At 48.6% G+C, this 23,980-nt stretch overlaps 11 protein-coding genes across 11 annotated transcripts; 8 read left to right on the top strand and 3 right to left on the bottom strand.

Annotated features, from left to right (window-relative positions):
* Positions 1-170: 170 nt before the first annotated feature.
* LACBIDRAFT_309733 (NAD-specific glutamate dehydrogenase) lies at positions 171-4,594 on the top strand (the record flags this gene model as incomplete). Its single annotated transcript, XM_001887041.1, has 21 exons — positions 171-479; positions 533-813; positions 970-1,207; positions 1,259-1,433; positions 1,492-1,683; positions 1,730-1,917; positions 1,974-2,041; positions 2,094-2,225; positions 2,281-2,402; positions 2,460-2,568; positions 2,634-2,723; positions 2,776-2,818; positions 2,872-2,959; positions 3,020-3,052; positions 3,112-3,306; positions 3,359-3,376; positions 3,426-3,623; positions 3,677-3,764; positions 3,818-3,984; positions 4,041-4,468; positions 4,523-4,594. 21 exons carry the CDS (start codon positions 171-173, stop codon positions 4,592-4,594), a joined length of 3,234 nt encoding a protein of 1,077 aa, XP_001887076.1.
* A 1,887-nt stretch (positions 4,595-6,481) lies between these two features.
* On the top strand, positions 6,482-6,796 carry LACBIDRAFT_309732 (uncharacterized protein; the record flags this gene model as incomplete). Its single annotated transcript, XM_001887040.1, has 1 exon — positions 6,482-6,796. The coding sequence occupies one exon, from the start codon at positions 6,482-6,484 to the stop codon at positions 6,794-6,796; it is 315 nt and encodes a 104-aa protein (XP_001887075.1).
* A 263-nt stretch (positions 6,797-7,059) lies between these two features.
* On the top strand, positions 7,060-7,298 carry LACBIDRAFT_309731 (uncharacterized protein; the record flags this gene model as incomplete). The annotated part of the gene is made up of 2 exons (XM_001887039.1): positions 7,060-7,144; positions 7,201-7,298. 2 exons carry the CDS (start codon positions 7,060-7,062, stop codon positions 7,296-7,298), a joined length of 183 nt encoding a protein of 60 aa, XP_001887074.1.
* A 752-nt stretch (positions 7,299-8,050) lies between these two features.
* On the top strand, positions 8,051-9,060 carry LACBIDRAFT_239370 (uncharacterized protein; the record flags this gene model as incomplete). The annotated part of the gene is made up of 4 exons (XM_001887038.1): positions 8,051-8,459; positions 8,513-8,581; positions 8,634-8,801; positions 8,855-9,060. The coding sequence occupies 4 exons, from the start codon at positions 8,051-8,053 to the stop codon at positions 9,058-9,060; spliced, it is 852 nt and encodes a 283-aa protein (XP_001887073.1).
* A 1,563-nt stretch (positions 9,061-10,623) lies between these two features.
* On the top strand, positions 10,624-12,106 carry LACBIDRAFT_309729 (glycoside hydrolase family 16 protein; the record flags this gene model as incomplete). The annotated part of the gene is made up of 10 exons (XM_001887037.1): positions 10,624-10,781; positions 10,833-10,997; positions 11,047-11,079; positions 11,125-11,173; positions 11,225-11,294; positions 11,352-11,385; positions 11,447-11,560; positions 11,617-11,731; positions 11,785-11,977; positions 12,030-12,106. The coding sequence occupies 10 exons, from the start codon at positions 10,624-10,626 to the stop codon at positions 12,104-12,106; spliced, it is 1,008 nt and encodes a 335-aa protein (XP_001887072.1).
* Positions 12,107-13,058: 952 nt separating this feature from the next.
* Positions 13,059-14,738, top strand: LACBIDRAFT_191735 (glycoside hydrolase family 16 protein; the record flags this gene model as incomplete). The annotated part of the gene is made up of 10 exons (XM_001887036.1): positions 13,059-13,210; positions 13,267-13,431; positions 13,490-13,522; positions 13,573-13,621; positions 13,684-13,753; positions 13,819-13,852; positions 13,909-14,022; positions 14,075-14,189; positions 14,242-14,329; positions 14,380-14,738. The coding sequence occupies 10 exons, from the start codon at positions 13,059-13,061 to the stop codon at positions 14,571-14,573; spliced, it is 1,014 nt and encodes a 337-aa protein (XP_001887071.1). The 3' UTR covers positions 14,574-14,738.
* A 185-nt stretch (positions 14,739-14,923) lies between these two features.
* Positions 14,924-15,875, bottom strand: LACBIDRAFT_309727 (uncharacterized protein; the record flags this gene model as incomplete). The annotated part of the gene is made up of 3 exons (XM_001886962.1): positions 14,924-15,221; positions 15,277-15,467; positions 15,519-15,875. The coding sequence occupies 3 exons, from the start codon at positions 15,873-15,875 to the stop codon at positions 14,924-14,926; spliced, it is 846 nt and encodes a 281-aa protein (XP_001886997.1).
* Positions 15,876-16,050: 175 nt separating this feature from the next.
* On the bottom strand, positions 16,051-17,769 carry LACBIDRAFT_309726 (uncharacterized protein; the record flags this gene model as incomplete). The annotated part of the gene is made up of 1 exon (XM_001886961.1): positions 16,051-17,769. The coding sequence occupies one exon, from the start codon at positions 17,767-17,769 to the stop codon at positions 16,051-16,053; it is 1,719 nt and encodes a 572-aa protein (XP_001886996.1).
* A 793-nt stretch (positions 17,770-18,562) lies between these two features.
* Positions 18,563-19,318, bottom strand: LACBIDRAFT_146995 (uncharacterized protein; the record flags this gene model as incomplete). Its single annotated transcript, XM_001886960.1, has 4 exons — positions 18,563-18,740; positions 18,789-18,988; positions 19,038-19,172; positions 19,232-19,318. Coding segments are annotated over 4 exons (600 nt in total), but the record flags the coding sequence as incomplete, so codon positions are not given.
* A 1,370-nt stretch (positions 19,319-20,688) lies between these two features.
* Positions 20,689-21,544, top strand: LACBIDRAFT_309723 (uncharacterized protein; the record flags this gene model as incomplete). The annotated part of the gene is made up of 4 exons (XM_001887035.1): positions 20,689-20,883; positions 20,940-21,038; positions 21,095-21,401; positions 21,462-21,544. The coding sequence occupies 4 exons, from the start codon at positions 20,689-20,691 to the stop codon at positions 21,542-21,544; spliced, it is 684 nt and encodes a 227-aa protein (XP_001887070.1).
* Positions 21,545-22,982: 1,438 nt separating this feature from the next.
* Positions 22,983-23,183, top strand: LACBIDRAFT_309721 (uncharacterized protein; the record flags this gene model as incomplete). Its single annotated transcript, XM_001887034.1, has 1 exon — positions 22,983-23,183. One exon carries the CDS (start codon positions 22,983-22,985, stop codon positions 23,181-23,183), a length of 201 nt encoding a protein of 66 aa, XP_001887069.1.
* Positions 23,184-23,980: the final 797 nt, after the last annotated feature.

Genomic DNA, 23,980 nt, shown 5'->3' with positions numbered 1-23,980 from the left:
CGGCTCTACGGTAAACCATGGTGCTCGTTTAATCGTTTCTGTTGAATATTCAACACAAAGGTTCGGAACGTTCCAATTTCCCAGCGGAGATCCGAGTATAAGCGCCCTTATCTCCTGCCTTCCGGGTGCCCGTCCGAAGTCACTGCTGGACCTCCCGTCAAGGAATTACCATGGAACACCCTATCATCGCTCCAAATGGTAACTCCAAACACGGATTATATATAAGAACCCCGAACTTCATTCTATCTTCGCACTATCCCCTCAAGCATAGTTCATTCATGTCCACTCCAGAGCCAACGGTCAACACAGCCCAACTCCCGCTGAACGGCGCCAAGAAACTCACCCAAGCTCTCTTCGGCGAGGGTTTTACAAACGGCGGTGAATCCCACTGCGCCAAAGCATCACATGGGTACACCACTCCCGTTTTTGAAGGCAAGAAGGCGCAGCGCGCTTCGGTTGAAATTGACGTCGCCTCCAAGGTACGTTCCACTCGCTGTCAGTTATTAACCTCAACCGTGCTTCCTCGTTGAAGGGATTTATACCCCACAATCTCATTGCGGGCGAAGTTGACTGGTTTTACTTCAACCTCGGCATCGACGACTCCTATTTCCAGAAGGAATCGAGCGAGATCATATCCGACCATATTATAGCCCTCTTCGGAGCGAAAATCGTAGCGTATACCAAGCGTGATCCGACTAAATTTATCATTGATTTGGAGAGAATCGATGACCAGGGAAAGGGGGGGACATTCATTCATACCAGTGCTCCAGGGTTGACGAGTGCCGAAGGGCCAGGTGCATCCTGTGAAAAGAGGTGCGTGTTCAGTAGCCTGAGCCCGCGATATCCGAGACACCCCAGCACGGCTATTGCTAGTCATGCCATTGGTGCAGTACTCTCCACGGCGATGGCAGATACATCTCTTCTTCTAATTGTAGACGTGAATAACCCCTGATTTTTTCTTCGAAACAGAATTGACGAACTGTTTCTGGACAAATCCACGCCTACGAATGCGTATCGACTCGAGACCTTTCGGTCTGCAGGATCTATCTCCGCTACGGCGTCGCAGCAGCTTCGGTGTTATTTTGTTACGAAATGCAATTTCCCCAAGAACCCTTCCATTTTGGCTGGGAAGACGGATATTCGATCTGTGTCAGATTCATACTTTCTGGAGAAGGCCACAGGGGCCGTCTTAGATATATATCAACAGGTGCGAAACCCAGATTCATTATAGAGAGACTGCTCTAACTACCGAGCGTAGATTCTGTGGAAGGTGGAATCGAAGCTGGGCCCCGTGATCGAGGTCCACGATGGTGAGGCTAGTCGCGAAAAGTGGCTGGTAATCGGATACAAGATGGGCAGCACGTCAAGATTCTTCAGCGCCCTGTCTAATCTATACCACTTCTATTCCCTCTACTCCTCGCGAAAATACGTTGGTATGTTTCGTCTTCACGTTCTCCTTACATGCTATGCTAACTTCCCACTTGTATCAAGAGCAATTCTCCAACGGAGTCACTATCATTTCCCTCTACTTAAATCCCCTTCCCAACACCAACGCTCCCCCGATTGAAAACTCAATCTTCCAAGTCATGAAGGAAGCTTCGCTTCTTTTCTGTCTTCCTGATAATCCATACTTTCTCCCAAAGATATCGGGCAGCCACGCGGTTCAAGAAGCTACTTATGCCTGTGCGTGATTTCTGATGGGTTACAAACAATAATTTATAATATTTAGATTGCGGCTGGATATTCGCGCAACATTTCTGTAATCGTCTTGGACCCGCGTATCTGCAGCTGAAGAACGTGTTAAATGAGGACGACCCCATCCATGCAGAGGTGTTAAGCGATATCAAGAGGAGGTTCCGGGAAGAGACCTTTACCCCAGAGAGTATCGCGCAAGTTATCCATGCTCACCCCGATCTGGCAAGCTGATTTCGCAACACATCCTAGAAATTGTTGGCTTACGGAGTCACCTCTAGATCAGCTTGTTATATGTCAACTTCGCGATGACTCATTACCCTCCCTCGGATGACGCATCAAAGCTAATGTTATTCTCTTCCTCCCTCTGCTCTCCTTTGTAGCTTATGCCCAACACGTAGGCCAACTCTCTCATACCAACGTTTACACACCGTTCAGCCCCTCGACGACGCACAGCTATATGAAAAAATTCGCCGCACTGCACCCAACAAACACGTATTACAAGTTTTAGGGAGCTTCCTTGTCTTTAACAAGTGCGTTTCACCCATTTCCCGTGACCTGACCTAATACCATATGACTTCCTGCTAGACACGTCCTCAAAACTAATTTTTACCAGCCTACAAAGGTGGCTCTGTCGTTTAGGCTCGCGCCAGAGTTTTTGCCTGAGGTTGAGTACCCGAAGAAGCCATATGGGATGTTCATTGTCATCGGTGGGATCTGCTCACTTGCCGATAGTTATGAGGCTAACACGGACCATTCATCCGTAGGAAACGAATTCCGTGGATTTCACATTCGCTTCCGCGATGTCGCTCGGGGTGGCATTCGGATTGTCTTGTCCAGGAACAAAGATAATTATTCGGTTAATCAGAGGATGCTGTCAGTTTTCTAGCCCAGTTATCTATTGATGGTTCTCTCACTATCTTTTCACGTTGTAAATAAAGGGTGGACGAGAACTACGGTCTCGCGGCTACACAGTCGCTTAAGAACAAAGATATACCGGAAGGAGGTGCCAAAGGGACCATCTTGCCGTCGTGCGTACTTGTTACTTGCTCATATATATTTTTCCAATATTTTATGCATAAGGCTTGGAGCTAGCCCCAGGAGATGCTTCGAGAAATACGTCGACGTGAGTATTCTTGATCTCCGTCTTAAAGTCGTATCTGACCAGGGCGAATAAAGGCGATGATTGACCTTCTCATCCCTGGTGTCAAGGAACCAGTTGTTGACCTCTACGGAATACCCGAGCTCTTGTTCTTCGGTCCTGACGGCAAGTTATCTTCGTTCGGGTTATTCGCATTTTGGCCTCATAGTGGTTTTGTTCCCACAGAAGGTACCGCGGACCTAATGGATTGGGCTGCTAGTAAGTTTTCTATCTCGTGCTTAGTTGCCATGCGAGTATAATGGGGCATATCTGCGTAGTTCACGCTCGTTCTCGTGGTGCTGAAACATGGTGGAAGTCATTCACGACAGGAAAAAGTGCGGAGACGCTTGGTGGAATTCCTCATGACGTGTATGGTATGACTTCATTGTCCATTCGTCAATTCGTGCTCGGGTTGTACAAGCAGCTTGGGTTGAGGGAGAGAGACATTACGAAGGTACAAACGGGTGGCCCTGGTGAGTGGTTTCCCCATTGCATTGCTATTTTGTCGATAACGCAGCTCTCCAGACGGCGACCTTGGCTCTAGTGGGTATTTTGTCTTTTAGAGTAACAATTATTCTAACAATTTTCTCAGACGAAATTTTGCTCTCGTCGGACAAGACGGTCGCCGTTATCGATGGCAGTGGTGTTCTGTCCGACCCTGTGGGGATTGACCGTGAAGAGCTTGTTCGCTTGGCGAAATTGCGTGTTCCTGTCAGTCACTTCAATACCGCTAAGCTGAGCAAGAATGGGTATCTCGTGAAGCTTGAGGACCAAGACTTCAAATTACCCTGTGAGCTTGGCTTGGTTGTTTCAATTAAGAATTGATGGTTTATATCCTTCTAGCTGGCGAAGTTGTTCCTGACGGCACCGACTTTCGAAACACCGCGCACCTACGCTTCAAAGCGGATCTTTTTGTTCCTTGTGGCGGACGGTTCGTTGTGTTTCTCATCTCGCAAAGGAATTGTGTGCGAAAATTTCATGTAGACCGGAGGCTGTCAACATCTCCAATATGGCGGCACTCGTCGATTCTGAGGGCAAACCTCACTTCAAATACATCGTCGAGGGCGCGAACTTGTTCATCACCCAACAGGCCCGCCTGTACTTGGAGAAACGTAAGGTCGTCCTCTTCAAGGATTCAAGTGCTAACAAGGGTACGCGTACTCCATCCGTTTTCAATGGCAGTCGAAGTTTTCATTGACATCCATAGGTGGTGTAACAAGTTCCTCTCTGGAGGTCCTTGCCGGTCTGGCGTTGTCGACTCAAGAATACCTCGATCTCATGGTCTTCAAAGACGGCAAACCTTCCGAGTTTTATCAGAACTACGTAAAGGACGTCCAGACCAAGATAACCGAGAACGCCGCTGACGAGTTCCAGTGCATTTGGCGCGAGCACTCTCGTTCACAAGGCACAAAATCGCGCACTCTTATCTCTGATGAGCTCTCATTGACGCTCAATAACTTGCAAGCCGATTTAGAAAGCTCAGCTCTGTTTGATGACCTTCCTAGCAGGAAAGGCGTCATCGGCCGAGCGATTCCCAAAACCCTTGTAGATCAAGTTGGATTGGAGACGCTTCTGCAGCGCTTGCCGGAACCATACCAGCGTGCATTGTTCTCGAGTTGGGTCGCTTCGCACTTTGTGAGTCGTATTTAATGTATTCACGCCCTGCCGTTGCTGATGTTTGTATGACAGATATACAAGTGCGGCGTGAAAGGGTCCACTGTTGATTTTTTCCATTTTGCCAGGGATCTTGCGAACCTTTGAATATTTGTAGATGATCGACAAGGTCCTTGGAAATTTATTCCTACATTTTTTTAAGTTGTATACATTTCATCTACTTTTGACAAATTAGTCAAGCCTCAAGGAAGATTTGAGACCAACAGATACTAGTGTTGGGGAAGGGATAAAATAAAGCGGGGCCTGCAGCGAGATGATGAGTTTTCAATACAAGAATCTCTGGGTAGTTATCAGTACGTCACCTTCTGGGAGAGCTGCTCCGATGAATAACACCGATTCTCGCTTTCCCGGTTTGTTCATTGGTATTCGCCCAGTTCTAACTCTTTCCACAAATTCAGGAGATCAAATTTAAAATAAGTAGCCTCCTAATCGAGGTCTTGAGAAAATCGAACAAGACACATCGTGTTGCAGGAGATAGATTCCTTGTCAACGTTCAATGGCAAGAATAGAAAGAAGTCGTCGAAGGAAACACATGCTTAGATCAACCATGCTAAACATATATCGCAAACGTGCTCCTCATTCAATTGAGTTGAAGATATCACCGGAATATAACCTTCTTCAAACTTCTCAGAAGGCGTTGAAGTAGACGACATTTGCTGTGCGTAGCACGCACGCACGCGCCTTATTGTCTATTTACATTCTGGCAGCCACACTCCCACATACACTGTCTGAAGTACTCGGAACCTGAGGGTACACAGGCAAAGTCCAGAACAGAGACGTTGTCTTCCCATCCGCTCCCTTTTTCCCCTCGATCCACGCTGAGGATCGTCACTCGTGCGACTATACTAGTAGAGTGGGGGAGGGAAAAGGCATGTAAGTTTCTCTCACTTATTATCCACCCCTCCCACTGGGCCACACATTGTCGTTCTGTCGTCCTAATTATTACGCAATTTCAACTGCGAATACTTAGCGGAATACATACCGCAGCAGGTCAATATTTTCATGCCTTAGTTACCTTGGAGGATTTCCCTCGAAACGCACAGGTGTTAACTAGCGTTTCGTTGAAGGATCTCCATAAGTATGGTCAACTCACTGTGGCACATATATATCTACGCCAATGAGTCGTGACACCCTTCACTGATAGAAGGGGCACCCTGACAGACCCACTCCACTCCAAGTAAGTAATCAGGGGTTATAGCAGAAGGGGAAGTACCGCTGTTGCAGCATTCGAAAATTAGCAACTCCTCCAGACTTCCAGATACCTGGTTACTCGATAATCAAATCTAGGGAAAGCCAATCGCAGAGCGTCAAATCTTCTAGGTTGATTGAATATATAACGAGGAGAATCTTTTCAATAGTGCCATGGGGTCCACAGGTCGCCAGCCCAACGGACGTGGGATGACGAGTCTGTTTTGTAATCTGCGATGTAACATAGCGGACGGCCATTGTGTCGTTTTCACTGATCGTTCCAATCAATATCAGAAATTTGATTTGCTCGAGGACGGAGGGAGATCGTTTCATGATCTTTTCCACCAAGTATCGGACACTCGGAGATTCCAGTCGAGCAACTGCCACTAGTAGTCATCAAGTTTCTGGATAGTTTTCCGTAGCAGTCACGTTGGAGCACTTGGTGCGCGATAGATAGTCGAACGACGGTGAGGATGTCGAGGTATACGTCGATGATGTAATAACAGGGGGTAGCGGTATCCTGAGACTTGGTGATATGCTTTGGGCCGTAGATCCGGAAGGTAATAAAGCTGGGGAAGGCACGGTTAAAAAGATGTTTGGGAGGAGAGGGGTGTAGCTATTGCTGGGGAGATTGTTAGCGCTGCGGGAGTTGAAACGAGGAGTGGCGCTGGTGTTTATATTACGCTTGTGCATCCTGAGGGGGTGATGAGGGAGGGCCTCGGGCGCTTCCCGTACGTTTCTCCAGTTATTTTCTTCTCGCCGTATTGACAATCTTACGACTAGGCCATGCCCAATGATTCCCCATTGACCGGACAAGAAGGCGCCAAACTCACATCCCAACTCATCCGCCAGCGTATATACAACCCAACCCAACGTCGCTTAGACGATTCTACATCCGAGTCACTCGAACTACGCGGGCGGGGAGTCCTTGAAACGTCGCGCCGGGAGAGATACGAGCTTGGTATTAGTTCCCCCAAAGGTGCCATTCTTCGCGACCGGGATCCAAGCACGGGGGGGGGGCAAGTTAGAGCGTCGTACGGTTCTTGTGAAGTAGGAATATGCGGGTGGCATGGTTCAGAGGCTTCCAACGCACAAGGGTGAGATGGTTGGTTATGAGACAGAGAAGGATGGGTAGGTGACGGTTGTAATGGACTCCTGGAGGTTCCGGCGCGGGGGTTGATTGGGTTTATGGCAGGCGAATTTTAGAATGATGTTCATGGGGGTGAGTCGTGTGTGCTTACGTGTTTTGGCCGTTTGACGTTGTTTTTTCTTTCTTTTTTGGATAGGACGATTGAACATATCCTCAAAGAATACAAACCGTATAGAGGAGATATTGATCGGGTCGGAATGGCGCTTTGATATCGATGGCTGCGGCTCAATCCTTCGGGTACGCAATGGCGCCGCTTCAAGCTCGCGGGATGCTCTTCATCCATCTTCGAACACAAAATCGTTTGAAGTCTTCTCTTCCTTCCTTGCTCATCCACCTACAAATCCAGTTTACCCAGGCATGGTCATAAGCGAATTCGCAAAATTGCATGGCCTCTACCTAAACTTCTGCTTCAAGAAACAGTTTACCAACATACGAGCTGCCCTGGGCGGATGAGATGATCGTGTTGGCTTCTCCGAGGATTATGACGCTGCAGGAGGCACTAGCGTCTACGGAGTGTAAGTTACTCTTCTACTAGTCTTTGCTACTATTATTTATGGACGTTCACAGGTTGTGTTGGAGCGAAGGAGATCTATATGTATTCGTGTGACCACTACGTCTAGCACCGATTCCTGTCCTTGCGCGTAAGTTTGGAGGGATATCTATTCTAAATCATGCGCTGATTCACTTCACGCGTACAGCTTCCTCATTTCTAGACGGCGTCCGCCTTCCGGCAATACTTAGTCGGCGAGTCGCGTCGCGAACCGCACCACATGTACGTTGAAAAGCATGGTCAGGGGAATATATTTTATTATCGCTAGACGGTGGTCGCGACTGCTTGTTGATGGATTATCATATGCGCAATGGCGCCAAGTATAATTGTCTGACACAGAGTTGACAGGTCTATGTACCTCGCTACAAGCTCTAATTGTTAAAATATGACTTGCTTTTCGATCGCCGTACACCATCAACTGTGATCTGCAGCGGTCGCCTATTTATGTATGTACAACGATTGGGAGAACGACAACTCGTTTGGGCGTCGCCGAGGTCTTGCATGCCACGCGATGCAGAATTTGGAAACTCGCCTCGGTTGCCTCGTGGTCACGTCAGGTACACATCACGTTTCAATTTCAGCGCTCAGCCACGCCATTTTTAGGACAACGACCAGCGGCCTGTTCATTCCCACCCACCACCACCCTCAACGAACCATGGCCACCTCCGACGCGAAGTTAAAGTTCGATGAGCCATACAACCTCGTAACTTCATATTGTATCACGCCCACGATTCTGGCCTTTCTGAGGCTTCTGTTCGCGTTGTACACCCTCGTTGTGTTGTTGTTCATTCTCATTTGGGATGGTGTGCATCATGATGGTGCTCAGTCGTACGTTGTGTTGTTCTTATGCTTTGGTGATATCTTGATGAATGCGGCCAGATACTTTTCGTACTTCACTAATCTCTCCTACATCGGGATATGCGCGTATTTCTTCGCTTCGGGCGTTCAGACATTCTTTTACGCGAGGAACCTCAAGAATGGGGTTGAGGGTTATCCTCTTCAGCGCTGGCCGCGCCCTTTGCAGTACCTTCATGTTGTCCTCTATTGCACCATTACCACATTGCGTGAGTTCTTTCCTCCGTTGCGTTCAGTCCTGATACGAATTGCTCTTTCACAGCTATACTGGTTACCATCGTTTTTTGGGTCCTTCTTGCCTCTTCCTCCACATTCGCGACGCCATTTTCAGGTACGTCCCCCTACCTCCCCTTCTCACTTCCCCTGATTTCGATTGATTCCAGGCTGGTCAAATATCTCAAAGCACGCTTTGAACGCTGTGTTCGCCTTATTCGAACTCCTTGGCACGAACGTGGGACCATACCCATGGACTGTCCTTCCTGTTGTCATCGTCATTCTGGGAGGATATCTCGGGGTTGCATACATCACTCACGCCACACAAGGAATCTACAGTAAGAACCTCCACTCAAATGTTACCTCGCATCTCGCCTCACCATGCGATCAGCCTACTCTTTCCTCAATCCGAAGAAACAGGGTAAAAAGCTCGCTGCCTATATCATTGGTATCGCCATTGGGGCATGCATCATTTTCCTGATCGCCAGGGCGATTATCGTGCTTCGAGTTCGATTCACGAAGGGTTCCCGTAAGGCGTCAGTAATCGAGGCTTCAGAGCCGCTTGTTATTGAGGAGAAGAAGTCCGAGTCTGCGTAGGATGTCGGGTGCTTGTCTCTTCGCACCATTATCGGGGGGAAACTGTGCTTGCGCACCACACCTACATATGTATATGATCGCTAATCAGAACTGGCGTCTCCCTAATGACTTTATAATATAGTTTGCGGCCTTGGACGTTCATATAAATATACCCGGATAAAATGCCCATCCCCAAGGATTGCAGATAGGAGATTTCACAATGAGCGGTCGCAAGCTGGGAGTTGTGATCGAAGAAAAAAAGGCATGTTCGTGGTTTGAACTCTGGGCTGCGGCGAGATGGGAATATCGGATGCTGACCTCGAAAAGTCCGACTTGGCCTTGATCACGACTTTCACTCATCGGATAAGGATTGGGCACGATGTCGTTGCAATGCCCTAAATCTGCAACTCTTGGCTTCGGAACATTGAAGCGCGGCTTACCAGGTTGTTAGTATGCCGATCTGGTGCGCGACTTGAGAATCCATTCCGATGAATATTTTACTGACAGTTCTCCGCTGGTTTATCAGATAGCTCATTCCGAATATATGCGGCATCTCACCGTTCAACGTTCAACCATAACTCGACTTCCGATTCGTTCAACAGACGAGAATATGTGTTCTTCCTTAGCCGAAGTTTGACTGTCCACAATCGTACATTCTCAAAGCATCGGCGTTCCAAGATCGCTATCATTTCTTCTACTGATGTCTTATACCCCAAGGCTCCCAAGTAGTGGGAGGTGCGACGAGGCAATGATCCGACTGGGATTAGACAGTGATGATTCAGTTCTTCATGGCCTCCTCCAACCTCGAGGCGCTGCGTCGGATGACGTGGTGATGAACTGGCGACCTTAGATGTTTTTTGTCTTCTTTTTGGCTTTAGGAGTTGATCTGAGTCCGCCTAGGATACAGATCGAGGGACTTCTTGTGTTGACTGTAAACCATCGGTACACCGCTTTCGCGCGGTCCTGTACATAACTGGCAGTCTGGAGAACACCTCTCAAGGGAAATAATTGAGGTATGAGACCGTTTTCTCCAGACTTCTTTACGAAAAGTCTTGAACTGAGGGAGCCTGCCACAGATTTGTTCTCTTGTGGAGCCATGAAGTCCCCCAAGACGCGATGGTGACCGAAATTCAATTCTTAAACCTCCTCCTTGTACGACATGTTGGAGACACCGTGGCAAAACGTCAGATTCGTGTCGTAAGTTCATCTTCAGGGTCTAAATTTTGATTTTTACGGTTGAGTATCTCCGTTAGAAGCGCTTAGCGCCCTCCCTCAATTATCTACATAAACATCGGCGCCTTGAGGTTCATTCAATCCAATCTGAAAAGTCTCCGAATATCGAACAACGCACAAGAATTTCAATCTACTTTCTCCGGCTTGATGGTCTGTTCCAAGTCTGTTCCATCAAGAGTCTGATGGATAGTCGAACGTCGCGAAATCTAATTATATTGAGGTTGTCGGTGGCGCTCCACGTCTCTACCCACATTCGTTATTCCCCATATAGCTAAAGGTACTTCATGGTTCAACGTAAAAGCTTCAACCGCAAGTCACGTCACACAGGCCCCTTCCTCGTCTTCGGGGACGATGACTCCCTGGTACTGGCTTGCCGCACTTTTCCTCTTCCACCGTTCACTCTCAGTTTTCGCCGGGAATACATACCAGCTCTCGAATAAGATAGTTGGGAATGACTTTTATGACAATTTCAATTGGGAGGCGATAGATGATCCTACTCATGGAAGGGTGTGAGTACAGCCGCCTCTCTACAGAGTTTCTCTCAGCTGAACGTAATGCAGAACATATGTTGATCAGCCGACATCCAAAATTTTGAACTTGACGTTTACATCTACTGATACCTTCATCCTCCGCACTGATTTTACGACTGTTCTCGATCCCAAGGGTGTAGGGAGACAGTCCGTTAGGATTCGATCTAATGCTGCATACACCACCCATGTCGCAATGTGAGTTGCCGATCATTTGACTGCTTCATGTTGACGAATCCTGCTTCAGTTTTAGCATCAGGCATATGCCACAAGGCTGCGGGTGCGTAAGTTAGGGTTTTTCCATTCTTGACTGACAACGAAGTAGTACTTGGCCTGCCATTTGGACCACGGCGCCGAATGCTTGGCCCAACGATGTCCGTAACTTAGATGTTCGCCGAAGACTGATTTGCTTAAGCGCCCCACAGGGAGAAATTGATATCTTGGAAGGGGTGAACGACCAAGCTCCGAACCTTTCTGTATTGCATTCAACCCAAGGTATGTCTATTTTTTTACTATTTCCAATTGATTGCTAATTGCTACAACGCCTTGAAGGGTGTACCATGCCCAATAACCGAACTATGACGGGGTAAGCGCGTCTCCTTCTGATAGCCGCGCGGCATCTTAGTGACATCCCATTTCCGATGTAGAACGCCTACAAGCACAGACTGTGTGACCACCGATACTTCAAATGCGGGGTGCGGCGTCAACTTCCCGACTTCCTTCAGCTATGGTCCCTCCTTCAATTCCGTGGGTGGCGGCTGGTGCGTCCTGAGGAGAAGCACCCCTTTTTTTCCACCGCTAAAATTCTGATCTGTAGGTACGTCATGGAGAGAAACGAGAAGAAAATCACAGTCTGGTTCTGGGCGAGGAATGACCCATCTGTGCCATCAGATATTATCAATGGCGCCTCGTCTATAAGTCCAGATGGATGGGTGCGTCAGTCGTGGACGTCTCGTATGCCCACTCTGACGAATAAATCTATCAGGGAAACCCTGCCGCGCTGTTTCCTAGCACTTATTGCGATTTTCCCTCACATTTCCAGCAACACAACATTATCATTAACCTGACACTTTGTGCGTGCTACGAATCCGTGGGTACGAAGACTAACGGACTTGTGCTAGGTGGAGACTGGGCTGGCTCCGCCTACGGTCAATCCGGCTGCCCTTCGACGTGTATTGGTGAGTTTATGAATCGTCTGGAGGGATTGTATTAAAAAATGATGATTGCCAGACTTTGTTAATAACAACCCCTCTGCCTATACGGACGCTTTCTTTGATTTTGAGTACATTTGGCTGTACACTCCATGACCGCTTCACGATTGTAACACTCACCCACTGGATGGTGTATGTAGATATTTTTAGGACTTTTTTCGCTGGTGCCGACCACATTCTAGCTGCTGATCCGGTGTATATTTACTGGTAAGGACAGTTACACTAGCACGCGATTTGCAATTGAAGTGCGTATATGTTATTCAAGCGTGGCCGTAACACACTCTGCTGACTCTACTTCCAACCTGCTCCCAACCTCAAGCAGCCAGAAGCAGCCTCATCGCCAAGACGAATTCTGGGGTTCCAATACAGCAAAGATAACCTATACGCATTACAATCATTTCCCTCGATTTAAGGGACTGAATGTTAAATTCAGTAAATTGCCATCAGCGGATTCCGTTTTTCGTGAAAAATCATTTCTTTCAAAGTCCTTCTACCCTGACTTCCATGCCCTCCATCTCTCTCGACTTTGTTGTGGCCAACCCTCCCAGGCAATGCACTCGACATGCCACGCGACGCGCCCAACAGTACGCCACGTGCTCAACAGTACGCCATGCACTCCACACTACGCGACACGCTCGACATTACACGATGCACTCGACATTACGCGACGCGCTCGACACTACGCCATGCCGCGTGATATTTAGTGTGGTGCACTCTCGAAGATCTCGTCAATCTTGGGAAATGGAAGGGTAGTTTAGTTTTGAAACTTCTTTTTTGCACCATAGTATACTACATCTCATGTAAATATTATAACCTGCAATATCATGGGCATTACATTTAAAGCCTAGATGACGGAACACATACATACCAAGCCTCCAATTTGGAACCGACTTTTTGATGCGCCACAAAACATACAGGGGTAATTTAATAGCCCCGTCCCTGGGCGATCCCTTGTTCCTTGATTAGCTATGACAAGCTAAAAAATTCCCAAGCATAAAATGTTGAACCACAAACCGTCGTTGTCCTTTTGCTCAGATCCATACCCCCCATGCGACTTTTCGCGTCTACAGCGCTCTTCGCGCTGTCCCCCCTCCCTCTCGTTCTTGGGGCCACTTATCTCCTCACTGACAATATCGTCGGGAAGACATTTTATAGCAATTTTGATTGGGAGGCCATTCCGGACCCTACGCATGGGAGGGTGTGAGTTGTGTTATTCTGTTAACGTCAGCCTTCTTATTCAAGGACTTATATTCCAGCAACTACGTTAATTCAGCAACCTCTTCGTCTCAGAACTTGACTTTCGCTACCTCTGATACGTTTATCCTCCGAACGGATTTCAAGACCGTGCTTGATCCAAATGGGCCTGGAAGAAACTCGGTTAGAATTCGTTCAAAGAAGACGTACACTACGCATGTTGCGGTGTGAGTTACCTTTTTTTGTTTTGTTTTGTATGCGTTAAATGTCTAACTTTTTGGATAGATTCAATATGCGACATATGCCCCAAGGATGCGGGTTCGTCGAATCCAAGTCTTCCCACGTATCGTAGCTTGATTCTTTCACAGGACGTGGCCGGCTGTATGGGAGACGGATGGAGCGAATTGGCCCAATGGTGTTCGTCCCCTACATCTCTCCTCCTTTGAAGAAGGCTGATCGTTCCACATACCTATGTACAGGGAGAAATCGACATTCTTGAAGGCGTAAACGACCAGGCTCCCGATCTGGTCTCGGTACACACAAGCCCGGGTGAGTGAAAGGACCATACCTATGCTTGCTCAAAACTCATTTTCTCGCTCCTTTGTAAAATTCAGGCTGCACAATGCCAAGTTCCCGAACCATGACTGGGTGAGCATGTTAACCAATACCTGGCCGGCTGTCATTCCCTAATCTTTCTTTTGCAGCACGCCTACGTATCTCGACTGTCAAACCGGTGCCAATAGTAACGCGGGGTGCGGCGTCAAGCTCTCAACTACCCTCAGCTATGGACCGGCATTCAATAAAGTAGGAGGGGGATGGTGCGTTCTTCAATGATCGTCGCGACTAACTACTTATAGAGTTTCGTACTAGGTATGTCATTGAAAGATCCCCGACCTACATGAAAGTGTGGTTCTGGTCCAGGCGCGATACAAGTGTCCCAGCTGAAGTGGCTAACGGCGGTCAATATGTGAATCCTGATACGTGGGTACGTACAATATTTTATTTCGGTCTAAATCTTGCATTAATTGACCGGCTAGGGAACACCCGCCGCGTACTTCCCCAATACTTCCTGCGACTTCCCTTCCCATTTCGACGCTCACAGTATTATTATCAATTTGACCCTCTGTACGTGATACATCGCTTACTGCTTGACCACCACTCATATTTTCACGTAGGCGGGGACTGGGCTGGCGCTACTTACGGCCAAACCTCGTGTCCGTCGACCTGCGTAGGTTATGTGAACAACAATCCGTCAGCTTTCACCGACGCATATTTCGATTTCGCCTCTTTGCGGGTATATGGTGCAACTGTTCCCCTAACAAAGCGGGGAGTTGATGTTCATGGTCGCGCTCACCGTCGTGAATTTTAAGTATACCAGACGTTCATTTTGACAGCCGTTCTTTTCTATCGTCTTTCGTTTATTACCATTCGTTTTCACAGCCATTCTTTTTCGGACAAATAATTGGAGTAACTAGTAATTGTTAATGTTGTTTTATTAACATCAAAGGGCACGAAATTCAAGAGGCTGCTTTTCACTGGAACATACATTCATTTCAAGAGTGGTTCTTTTCCATAGAATTATCAACACTTTTTGAACTACGGAATAATAACTAGCAATCGGTAAAGTAGCAATCAATGTGCTGATAGTGTCAATTTAACAAGAGGGTATTCTTTTCGTACTATTAGTTTGAATTATCAGTGTGAGCTGTGTTCGTAGCGTCATTTGCCCTCAACATGCTTCACTCTAACTGCGATTCTCTGGCCCAACAATCCAAGCGGATGCGAGCGGTCGTCTTCCACCGTAATCAACACAGTTCCACTGCATTCCTTCCTGATCAGAGTTTCTTCGTTTACCGCCGACGAAGGTCGAGACGACTTGAGTTGGATCCAATCCTTGAGACCTGTTTGGCTCTTCAGCTTGTTTTCGGGAGCGGTGATATAGCCGAGGCAGGTGCACAGAAATTCAAGTTGGCGGGTGTTGGTGGACGAGGAATGGCGTGGCAGGGGTGTACGGTGTCTAGAGATGGGTTTGAGAAGAGTGTTTTGGGGTACAGGGAAGACGAGAAACGTACGCAAAAGAAAGGCCAGCAATTTTGCGCAGGTCCTTGGCGACGAGCTCGGCGCGGAGGGCGTTGTCGATGATGATCGATGCGACTATGGAATGTGTGGCTCGGAATTTGAGGTTGGATGGAGAGACGAGGATGGATGATTTGAGGGCTGCGTAGAGTTGGGTGGCGGATTGATACTCTCGGTATCGAGGGATCTAGAAAATATTTAACGGTAAAACTTTCAATAGAGGGATTAACCGACGCACCGTAGATTCTACTCGAGGAGGCGGAAAAGGCACCGAAATGGTGCTCTTGATACGGTTCTTCATCATCGCTAACGCGCGTTCCTTCTCCTCACCCTGCAAATCTTTCAACGCCACTGCGGGCTTTCGCACGGGGTCAACGTTCTCCTTCCGCCTCATGTCGTTATCCACGTCCATGGCCGAGCCATCGTCGCGTTGCATCCGTCTTTCAGCGCGTCTCGCGTCTTGCTGTCGCCTGAGTTCTCGGCAATGGTGACACTGTTTAAAGCGCTCCCATGATGATATAACCTTCTTGCAGCGCGTACACGGCTTCCCACTCGTCGCGACGTCGCCGGTGTCGATGGAAAGGGCGGAGGACATGGTGGTGGAAGACAAGAGGTTTCAACAAAGAAAATTGGACACACGTGTTTTGTGACGTAGCGCGTTGTATGACGTGCCTGTCACCTACACTGTAGAGTTGCTAGGTAAGAAATCATTGTCCTACATAAAGAGGGTTCCTTAAATACGTCAACCGTGATGTGTTTCAGTAAGTTAATTATAAGCCACGAAACCACGGAATGCCGGCAGGCAGTGGTGGAGGCGGTAATCCGTCCGATGGGGAAAAAGGACCTCTTTGCTGGTAGGCCACATAGCACAAATCAATGGACAGCCCATCCTCGACGAAGGAAGACAAAGCCGGCAATATATCGATGCCCTTCTGCCGATTGAACCCAACATACACACGTTTCAGCTTCGTCACCCCTTCGCTGGAAACTCTCTTCTCAACGCATTGCAGTAGAGTTTCGTCACGAAAGGTGAGGTCGGAGAGAACTTCGAAAGTGTTCAAATGTGGGAATAGGCATCGTCCTTCTTCGTCTGGGATGAGCAAGCGTTGAAGCATCGTATCGTCAAGGCGCGCGACGTCAGGAGTTCCCGGACCTTCAGTCCATGGGGACGGACTGCCGACGAGAGATCTCTTCAGCGTCAACGTTTTGAGTGAAGGCACGATACTGAGAGTCTCGAGGAAATCATCTTTGGTAAATATCTGCGGGTCCGTCGTCATTGTGCGTATAGGCACCTGTAATCGCGAGAGGAGGGTGAATAGCGAGGGCTTGGTGCTTCCGGGCCATATTGACGTATGGAACTCAACATCGTCTAATGCTGGGAGGTCGAGGCGCTCGAATGCAGGGCCTAGACCGACTGCGTCGAATATTGAGAAACTCTGAAGCTTGGAAAGGCGTACACTGGGAGCGTCTAATTCTTCGTTGATTTCTCTTATTCCTACTTCCAATCTGCACCGTACCAGCTGGGGACACATCGAGAGAAGTTGGAGGGTTCTGGAGGCAGAGAGACCTGATTCTCGTGACCATGCATTGCCTTCCAATGATAATTCGGTGAGCTGTGCCCACTTTACGGGCAGCCGGAGCGAATCTTCTCGAAGCTGTGTCAGTGACAGCGCTCTCAGTTTAGGCGCTCTGAAGATGTCCTTATTGACGCTGCTTGTGGGCTCGACTCCATAACCCCATGACCTGACTCGCGAGAAATTGAGTGACAAGGATTCAAGGTTGGGAAGTGCTGCGGGTGAAAGGGCTGTGATGTTGGATAGGCTCTGGATGGGGGCTGTGATAGAGACTTTTCTCCAACGTTCAGAAAAAGGAACGATGACGGTAAGCAAAGGCCGCGGGAGATCTGGGTCAGTGGACGGTGCTTCATCCCATTGATTCAGAGAAATGTCAAGGGGACACGCCCCAGATCTCAAAAGCCAGTCTCGCGCGACCGTTGCTCTGACCTCGACGACTTTCCCAGCGAGTTCTGAGTAGTCACCTGGAGGGATGTCTAGTGCATAGAAACTGGCGTGGTGTCTGGGTATAGGGATGTGTATTGTCGACCAAAGCTGTGGCGTGGACCGCGAGGTCGTTCGCCATGAACTGCAGACCCGGCCAAGTAACAAAGGGGCCTCGTTGGAAGCCATTACGGCGTTACGGTCTGTGGGGAGACATCGGATGAAGATTTCCTGCAAAACGTCCCGGGGTATCCTTCGTATAGGAGTGAGAAGGATGGCGTATTTATCGATAGCATTGTTGACGGAATCCCGCTCTCGATTGAGATCGCTGAGTATCTTCTCGACTCTCAAAATTTCCTCCTCGATTTGTAGGAGGCGCGCTCGGGGTTGCTCCAAAAGTTTGTTTATTGCTAAACATTCTTCGTCTGATGGTGCATAATTTGTACCGAAATACTGCGAGAACGGTTGCATGGTTTGGAAGGAGTGGATCATATGGAAATTGGCGCTGGAACCTAGTGATCGAGTGGAATGTTTCCGTCTCGGCCCCGAAGGCCGAAAGAGCGTCGTTCCCTGCCTTTGGGCCTTGGCTCCACGAATGGAGGGGAGATTGTGATCCCTCTTGTCACTAATGTTTACGATTTGCCCAGTACTCGAAAACCCCAATGCCTCAAACAAATATGTGCATTAGACGTATATACTTTATGTAGAGGTCCATTCCAAATGTGCATCTAATTAGCGTGTATGCAAGTGAGTATTTAGCGACCAGGTTGTGGGTAGACAGCGTCAAAAATGTGGTCATCATCCAAACCAAGAAAGTTCATCGAAGGTCATCTATCCGGGAACTCAAAGCACCATCCAACCACCAGCGACGATACCCGCAAGCACAAGTGATAGGCTCAAGAATGGAACGCGTGTGGAAACGATAGCTGACGAAGACTGGCCTGTGCTCGAGGCCGCAGCGCCACTTCCGGACTTGGAGCCGGAGCCAGAGACGGCGGCAGCTCCCTTGCCTGTTGCTGACGCTGCAGCACCAGAGGCCTATGTGAAGGATATATGGGTATGTGAAGATATATGGAGGTGAAAAGAGAACTTACGGTAGCAGAACCAGCGAGGAAGAGGTCAGTGGATTGGTAGGTCTTGCAGTTGGATGAGGCGGGGATGCGAGGGGTGTAGGGTGGTGTGGTTGTCAGAGGGTCGGGCATGCTCCACGTGGAGGCTGTTACAAGGTGTCGTGTTAGACCATGAATGGAGGGTATTAGAGAGGCGACGTACTTTGTCCGTTGACACTGTAGACACCCACGACGTCCTGGACATCTCCATCGCACGAGGTGAACTCGCCGTCCTTGGCGGAAGAGGGCATGTTGTAGTCGCAACCGACCAAATCATATCTGTTCTCGCAGTAATCCGGGCTTTCGACCGAGTTGTAGCAAGCTTTGAAGCAGAACTTGTTGCCTCCCACAAAACTAGGGGATGTGAGTGACAGGGAGGTGAATAATGACGGGGAGACTCACGTATTCCAGTTGTATACCTGAGTTAATGTGTGCCCATCGGAATCGGCTGTGCCGTTTGAGAAAACAACACCACCGAGGGGATTGCCCTGGAGATCTGCACCGTGTGGGTCGAGTTCACCGCCTTGGTCTGTAGGATCTAAGCCGATCCCAGCGTTCTTGATCCAACCTATGGCTTGAATGTAGCCCGAAGTTTTAGTCCACTGTGCACTTCATGAGCCTCGGTAGAGAATAAGGGAGGAGTACAAGTACCTGCAACCCAGTAATGGACCCTGGGGGGATGACACGTGTACCGTGGTACGGCTTCGTGCAGTATGCGACGACCTTTGCCTCCACGTTGCCAATGAGACCACTGGCGTCTGGAGAACCCCAGAGACAGAAATCGTCCTGACGAGGGTAAACTCATTAGCCTCCATCTTCATTGGCGAAAAAACTCGGTGACTCACGGGACCGTTGAAGACCAAAGTCTGACAATTCGACGTGTCACCCAAAGTAGTCGCATTGCATTGGTTGAACCCGAACTGGGGGCCACGTAGGACCTGGTAGGGATACACCTGGTATGGCAGGTCCGTGAACGCGTATTTCAGCGTCGAGAGGATGGGAGTGCCCGGAGCACCGGCGACTTGGCGCTTTGCAACGGTTGGCGTTGGGGCCGGGGTGATGGTTGGAGCCTCGGCTGAGGCAGTGACGAGGGTAAAAGATTGGACGGCTGCGAGAGCAGCGGCAATGAAGAGGGGCGATGAGGATAGCATCGTGCTCGGTGTGGAAGACGGCGAGGGAGGGGGATGGAGAAAGAAAAGAAAGAAGAATGTGGAATGAAGGAAACGAAAACTGGCGGAAGTCGTTCCAAATTTATATCGGAGTTTGATATGCCACGTGAGGTGTCTAATTCTAAAAATAACCTGCACTAGTCCGTTCCATCTGCCTGTCGTCAAGGCAGTGAGCACTGAGTCTGTCGAGTCTCGACCTGCGCAACTCTGGCATCCTCGATGGCAACTCTGACGCTGACATCCTCAATGGCTTGATCAACCGTCCTTACTATCGAGTTCTTCGGAGTCGCTGGAGTCATAAGTAGCCCTCGACTTTCTACTGTTCTCCCGCTTTCAACTTGTTCTCTCCCTTCAACGCTGATATTAGATGTCTCCATGAGGTGCCCGCGTGGAGCGATTGCAACTGGCACTCGAACGCGGCTTCATGTAAGTATGCCCCCAAAGAACCTCACAAAGAACCTACTGACACTTCGCTGCAGAACACTAACGATCGAGTGAACCTCTGAGATTGCGTAAGTGGAAATGCCTACGCGTGACTTGACCTCCTTATAAACCTGGTCGGTTCTCTTTTCCTTCTTTCCTCTCCCATCTTCTCAAATGGCTGATTCATCGTCAGCAGCGACCAACGAACCGGCTAGATCCAACGCTGACGCCCCCCGTGGTCGAGGTTCCAAGCCTGATACCGACTACTTCACGTTCCGTCGGATTCCACCCATCGGGTACACCCTCCAGAACATCATCATCTCCATCGGTACTGTAATTTCGTCGTTCGCCGTACTATGCTTCACCATGTCTTTTGTCCTCCCTCTCTCTATCCTACGAAGATCCGTTCCACCTCGCACCCTTTCTTTGGCTGCTACCGCTGGTAAAGACTTCAAGTTGGACGAGGTCCTGACTAGGGGGAAAGTCGTTCTTGTTGTCGGCGTCACGCGTGAGATGGGGTACGACATCATCATGCAATACGCGAACGACAAGGATACCACCATTATTGGTTTGGCGCAAACTGCGGGTGAGTCACGCTTTTTTTGACGCATATATTCGGGTTTGCTCATAGTATCCGCGCATATACCCCGTTACAGGTCAGTATATGCCTTTCGCCTTTCGCCTTGTCGTTGACAACACGTATTATAGAAATGGCACAAGATATGAGGATGGCGTTCCACGATTGGCCCGCGACTTTTCAAGCCGAAGTCCTCGACCTCAGTTCTTCGCCAGAGAGCACCGCCAGGATTATCCAAGACTGCGATAAGAAATACGGCCCTATATCTCACATGTATGCGCTCGCTGGTTGTCCTAATCAGAATAGGCGCAACCCGCATTGGGGAATGGTTCGTATCTTACTCTTCTCCTCGGAAGCGGAATGCGCGTTGAAATCAATGAGTAGGATACGACCATCGACCTGGTGAAGATTAATGTCTTGGGAGTCGTCTCTGCCGTCCTGTCCATGTACGAATGCATGAAGTCTCGTCGCTACGGAAAGATTGTGAGTTTAGTCATTGGCCTTCTTCACCCAATACCGATACCCTCATCTATGTATAGTGTATCGTCGGCTCTATTTCTGAGAGGAACAGCCCATCCAACATGATCTCCCACGCATCCACTAAATCGTTCATGATCACTTTCGCTTCCAAGCTTCGCGTCCGCGCTTCTACGTCCAACATCGACGTCGTTATCGTCGACCCCGACTTTATCAACAGCGGCATAGCGAAGAAAATTGGCGCAAACACTGCTCAGCACGCAGGTCCACAGTTAATGGCGGCCTTGATGAAGGAGGCAGTGGAGATGGGCGGCGTTGGGGTTGTGAACTTACCCATCACCCATAGCGTCAAGGTATACGCACTTCGGGGTAAGTTAAAAATCTCCCTCCGCGCTTTCTTTGGAAATTGACGCTCATTTCATTTTGTAGCCCTGAATCCCATTTGTGAGGAAATTTGGAACTGGACGGCGATGAAGGTGGGACTCGGGAAGAAGATGACGCGATCTGGGTGAGGCATTCTCGTCTCCCCGGTTGTTTCGGAGGACCACATGTATTTTCGTTGCAGCTGACAGAGGTCTTTTTTTGCACATCGAATCGATATCGCTTGTACCATACGACGATAACTGTCGCGTTCGGACAGAAGAAAGGAGGAAGGTTCAACTATGTTGAATATATTAGAGTTGCAAAAAATTCGTCGGTACGAATTGCCTGTGTGTGAATAAGGCTTGCCCGGCGGGTTCCTCGTGAAGGTTGACGTTGAGAGGAAAGCTGGAGCAAGTCTCCTATATTTATTCGCTACATAGTTGATGGTCAACTAAGGAAATAATTTATTTGGGTCAGGAGGGTTGGTGGCCAATCCCAGAAGTATAAGATATGTGGCAGGCGAGGGAACGAAACACTGCTCGCCTTTGCACAATGCGATTCCGTGTGCAACCAATTTTGAACAAATCCTACACTTTTTCAACACTTTTTGCTCAAAATGGAGGGTTTTAGAGAGGCCTAAGTTGGGCCTAAGCCTGAACTTGATACCGAGCTGTGCTGGTACATCACTAATAGTTCACTATCCCTTCATATTTCTACATGCTATCAAGGGGAGGAGATAGTGAACGCAACTTCTGGAAATGGCACAAGGTCTACATAGTCCTACTATGTAGATCGCATATGCCATGTAAGCCCATCGGCAGCCCCCTGTTATAGAGCCCTATGTAGAAGCAACGAATTACTACAGACTACTGTAGCAGCCTGTAGCAGGACCTACGCAAGTCTACCAGGCTACGCAAGCTATGCGAGTTACTGATCAACGCAGAGATCCAACTCTCGATCAGGTGTGTCGCTATTTTGGCTGACGATTCGACGATGATCACGCCATCACCACCTCTCTTCTCAACATTCCAGCCAGGTTCCAGCAATGCCCTCAGCGCTCAGCGCTCAGCGTGCACCTGCACCTTCGCACCGGATTGAAATGGACTGAAAGCTGAACGGCATGACACATGCAAGACATTGAATTGATATTGCTCGTTTGATCTACACTACGGCACTAGCTTGGACACCAATCGACAGTGGTGTGTACAAATCCTACTTGTATCTGGTACCCTGCTGATCCTCAGACAGCAGAGAATACCACTCGATCGGGGGGTGGGAGACAGGATACCAGCACTGGGTAGTGTTGGCGGATGTCTGACCCTGGTCGTCGCAGGTTGGGAGCGAGGGTCGGAAGACGATGGGGAAATGGGAGAGAGGCGCAACGAGTGTCGATGGGCTTTTTAAAGCAATGGAAATATGCCCGGGGCCTTGGCGGCCTGCATATCAGATGATTATCAGGACCTCGTGGTCTGCCTGACTCTCGGGAACACTTGTGGGCTGGACTTGGAGGTGTAGACTCGCGTAGGTTCGCATAGCCATAGACCTAGGTAAAATTCTCATTACTACTCAGCCAAAACGCCTTTCCAGATGTTGGCATCTACGTCAAAATGTTTTACCCTGCAGTTATCGTCCAATTCTTGTATGGGCCGTTTTTCATATAGGCCTGGTATCTCTATACATGCGTCAGGACTGAATTACTCTGGACGATATGTACTTACGTTCGACTTTGTCTCCAAGTACTTAGGGAAGAACTTCAAATATACTTTCCTTGATCGTACCTCAAAGTAATACTTATTACTTTTACCCAACTTTTACCGTACATAATGGTTGAACGTTGATTGGTCACAAATCCTATCGTCGGCATAACCCTAAGTGCTGCTTGCAATCGTAGGGCGGGATTTCAGACCCGCGCGCTAATAAATTTATTGTAGAGTATCCCTTTACAATCCTGGACGTGAAATTAAAATTCTAGATACGCATCGGCCTAAGACGGTAGACCGTAACGATGAGTTAGGGGAATTCGGTGAGGCGAGCCGATGTGTCGTTTATACGAATCCCCTTATGAAATCAACGCCCTTCTCGCTCGTAATTATTCTTTGGTTTGATAAGATTACGACTTGACTTCTACTGAATATGTGTATCTGAAAGACGTTGGGAATCAATTGGGAATGCAAGAATTTACGACTTTTCTTTTTTTTAAATCCTCTGTTGCAAATGTAGCTTACCACGCAGTAAACTATGTATATCATTGTGTTTATTTTCTCCATAGACTGTAATTTACAAAATGTACTGTAATCCATCCATTTAGGCCTCAAATCTATGTATAACGGTTAAACACTCGGGTGACAGGCACCTTAGCCACGATCAACTTTCAAGCATACCCCAGCTATGATTCCCCACATCGGAAGAAAGTCCCGGTAATTCAAATTCGAAAATTTGTCCCGCCGTGGGCGATTAAAGTTCTACTAATCATTAGCGCGCCAGGCTTTGAGCATTCCAGTCAAATGAGACGAAGAGTTATGACTTTCGCAATAAAGACGCTGCTGTAGAGTAGACTTCATAAATGCGCATACCCTGCTTAATAC

The sequence above is a fragment of the Laccaria bicolor genome, genomic scaffold, assembly GCF_000143565.1.
Source record: "Laccaria bicolor S238N-H82 LACBIscaffold_41 genomic scaffold, whole genome shotgun sequence".
In the NCBI taxonomy this organism is placed as follows: domain Eukaryota; kingdom Fungi; phylum Basidiomycota; class Agaricomycetes; order Agaricales; family Hydnangiaceae; genus Laccaria; species Laccaria bicolor.
Note: the sequence above shows the minus strand (reverse complement) of the source record. Positions and strands in the feature narration are given on the sequence as shown.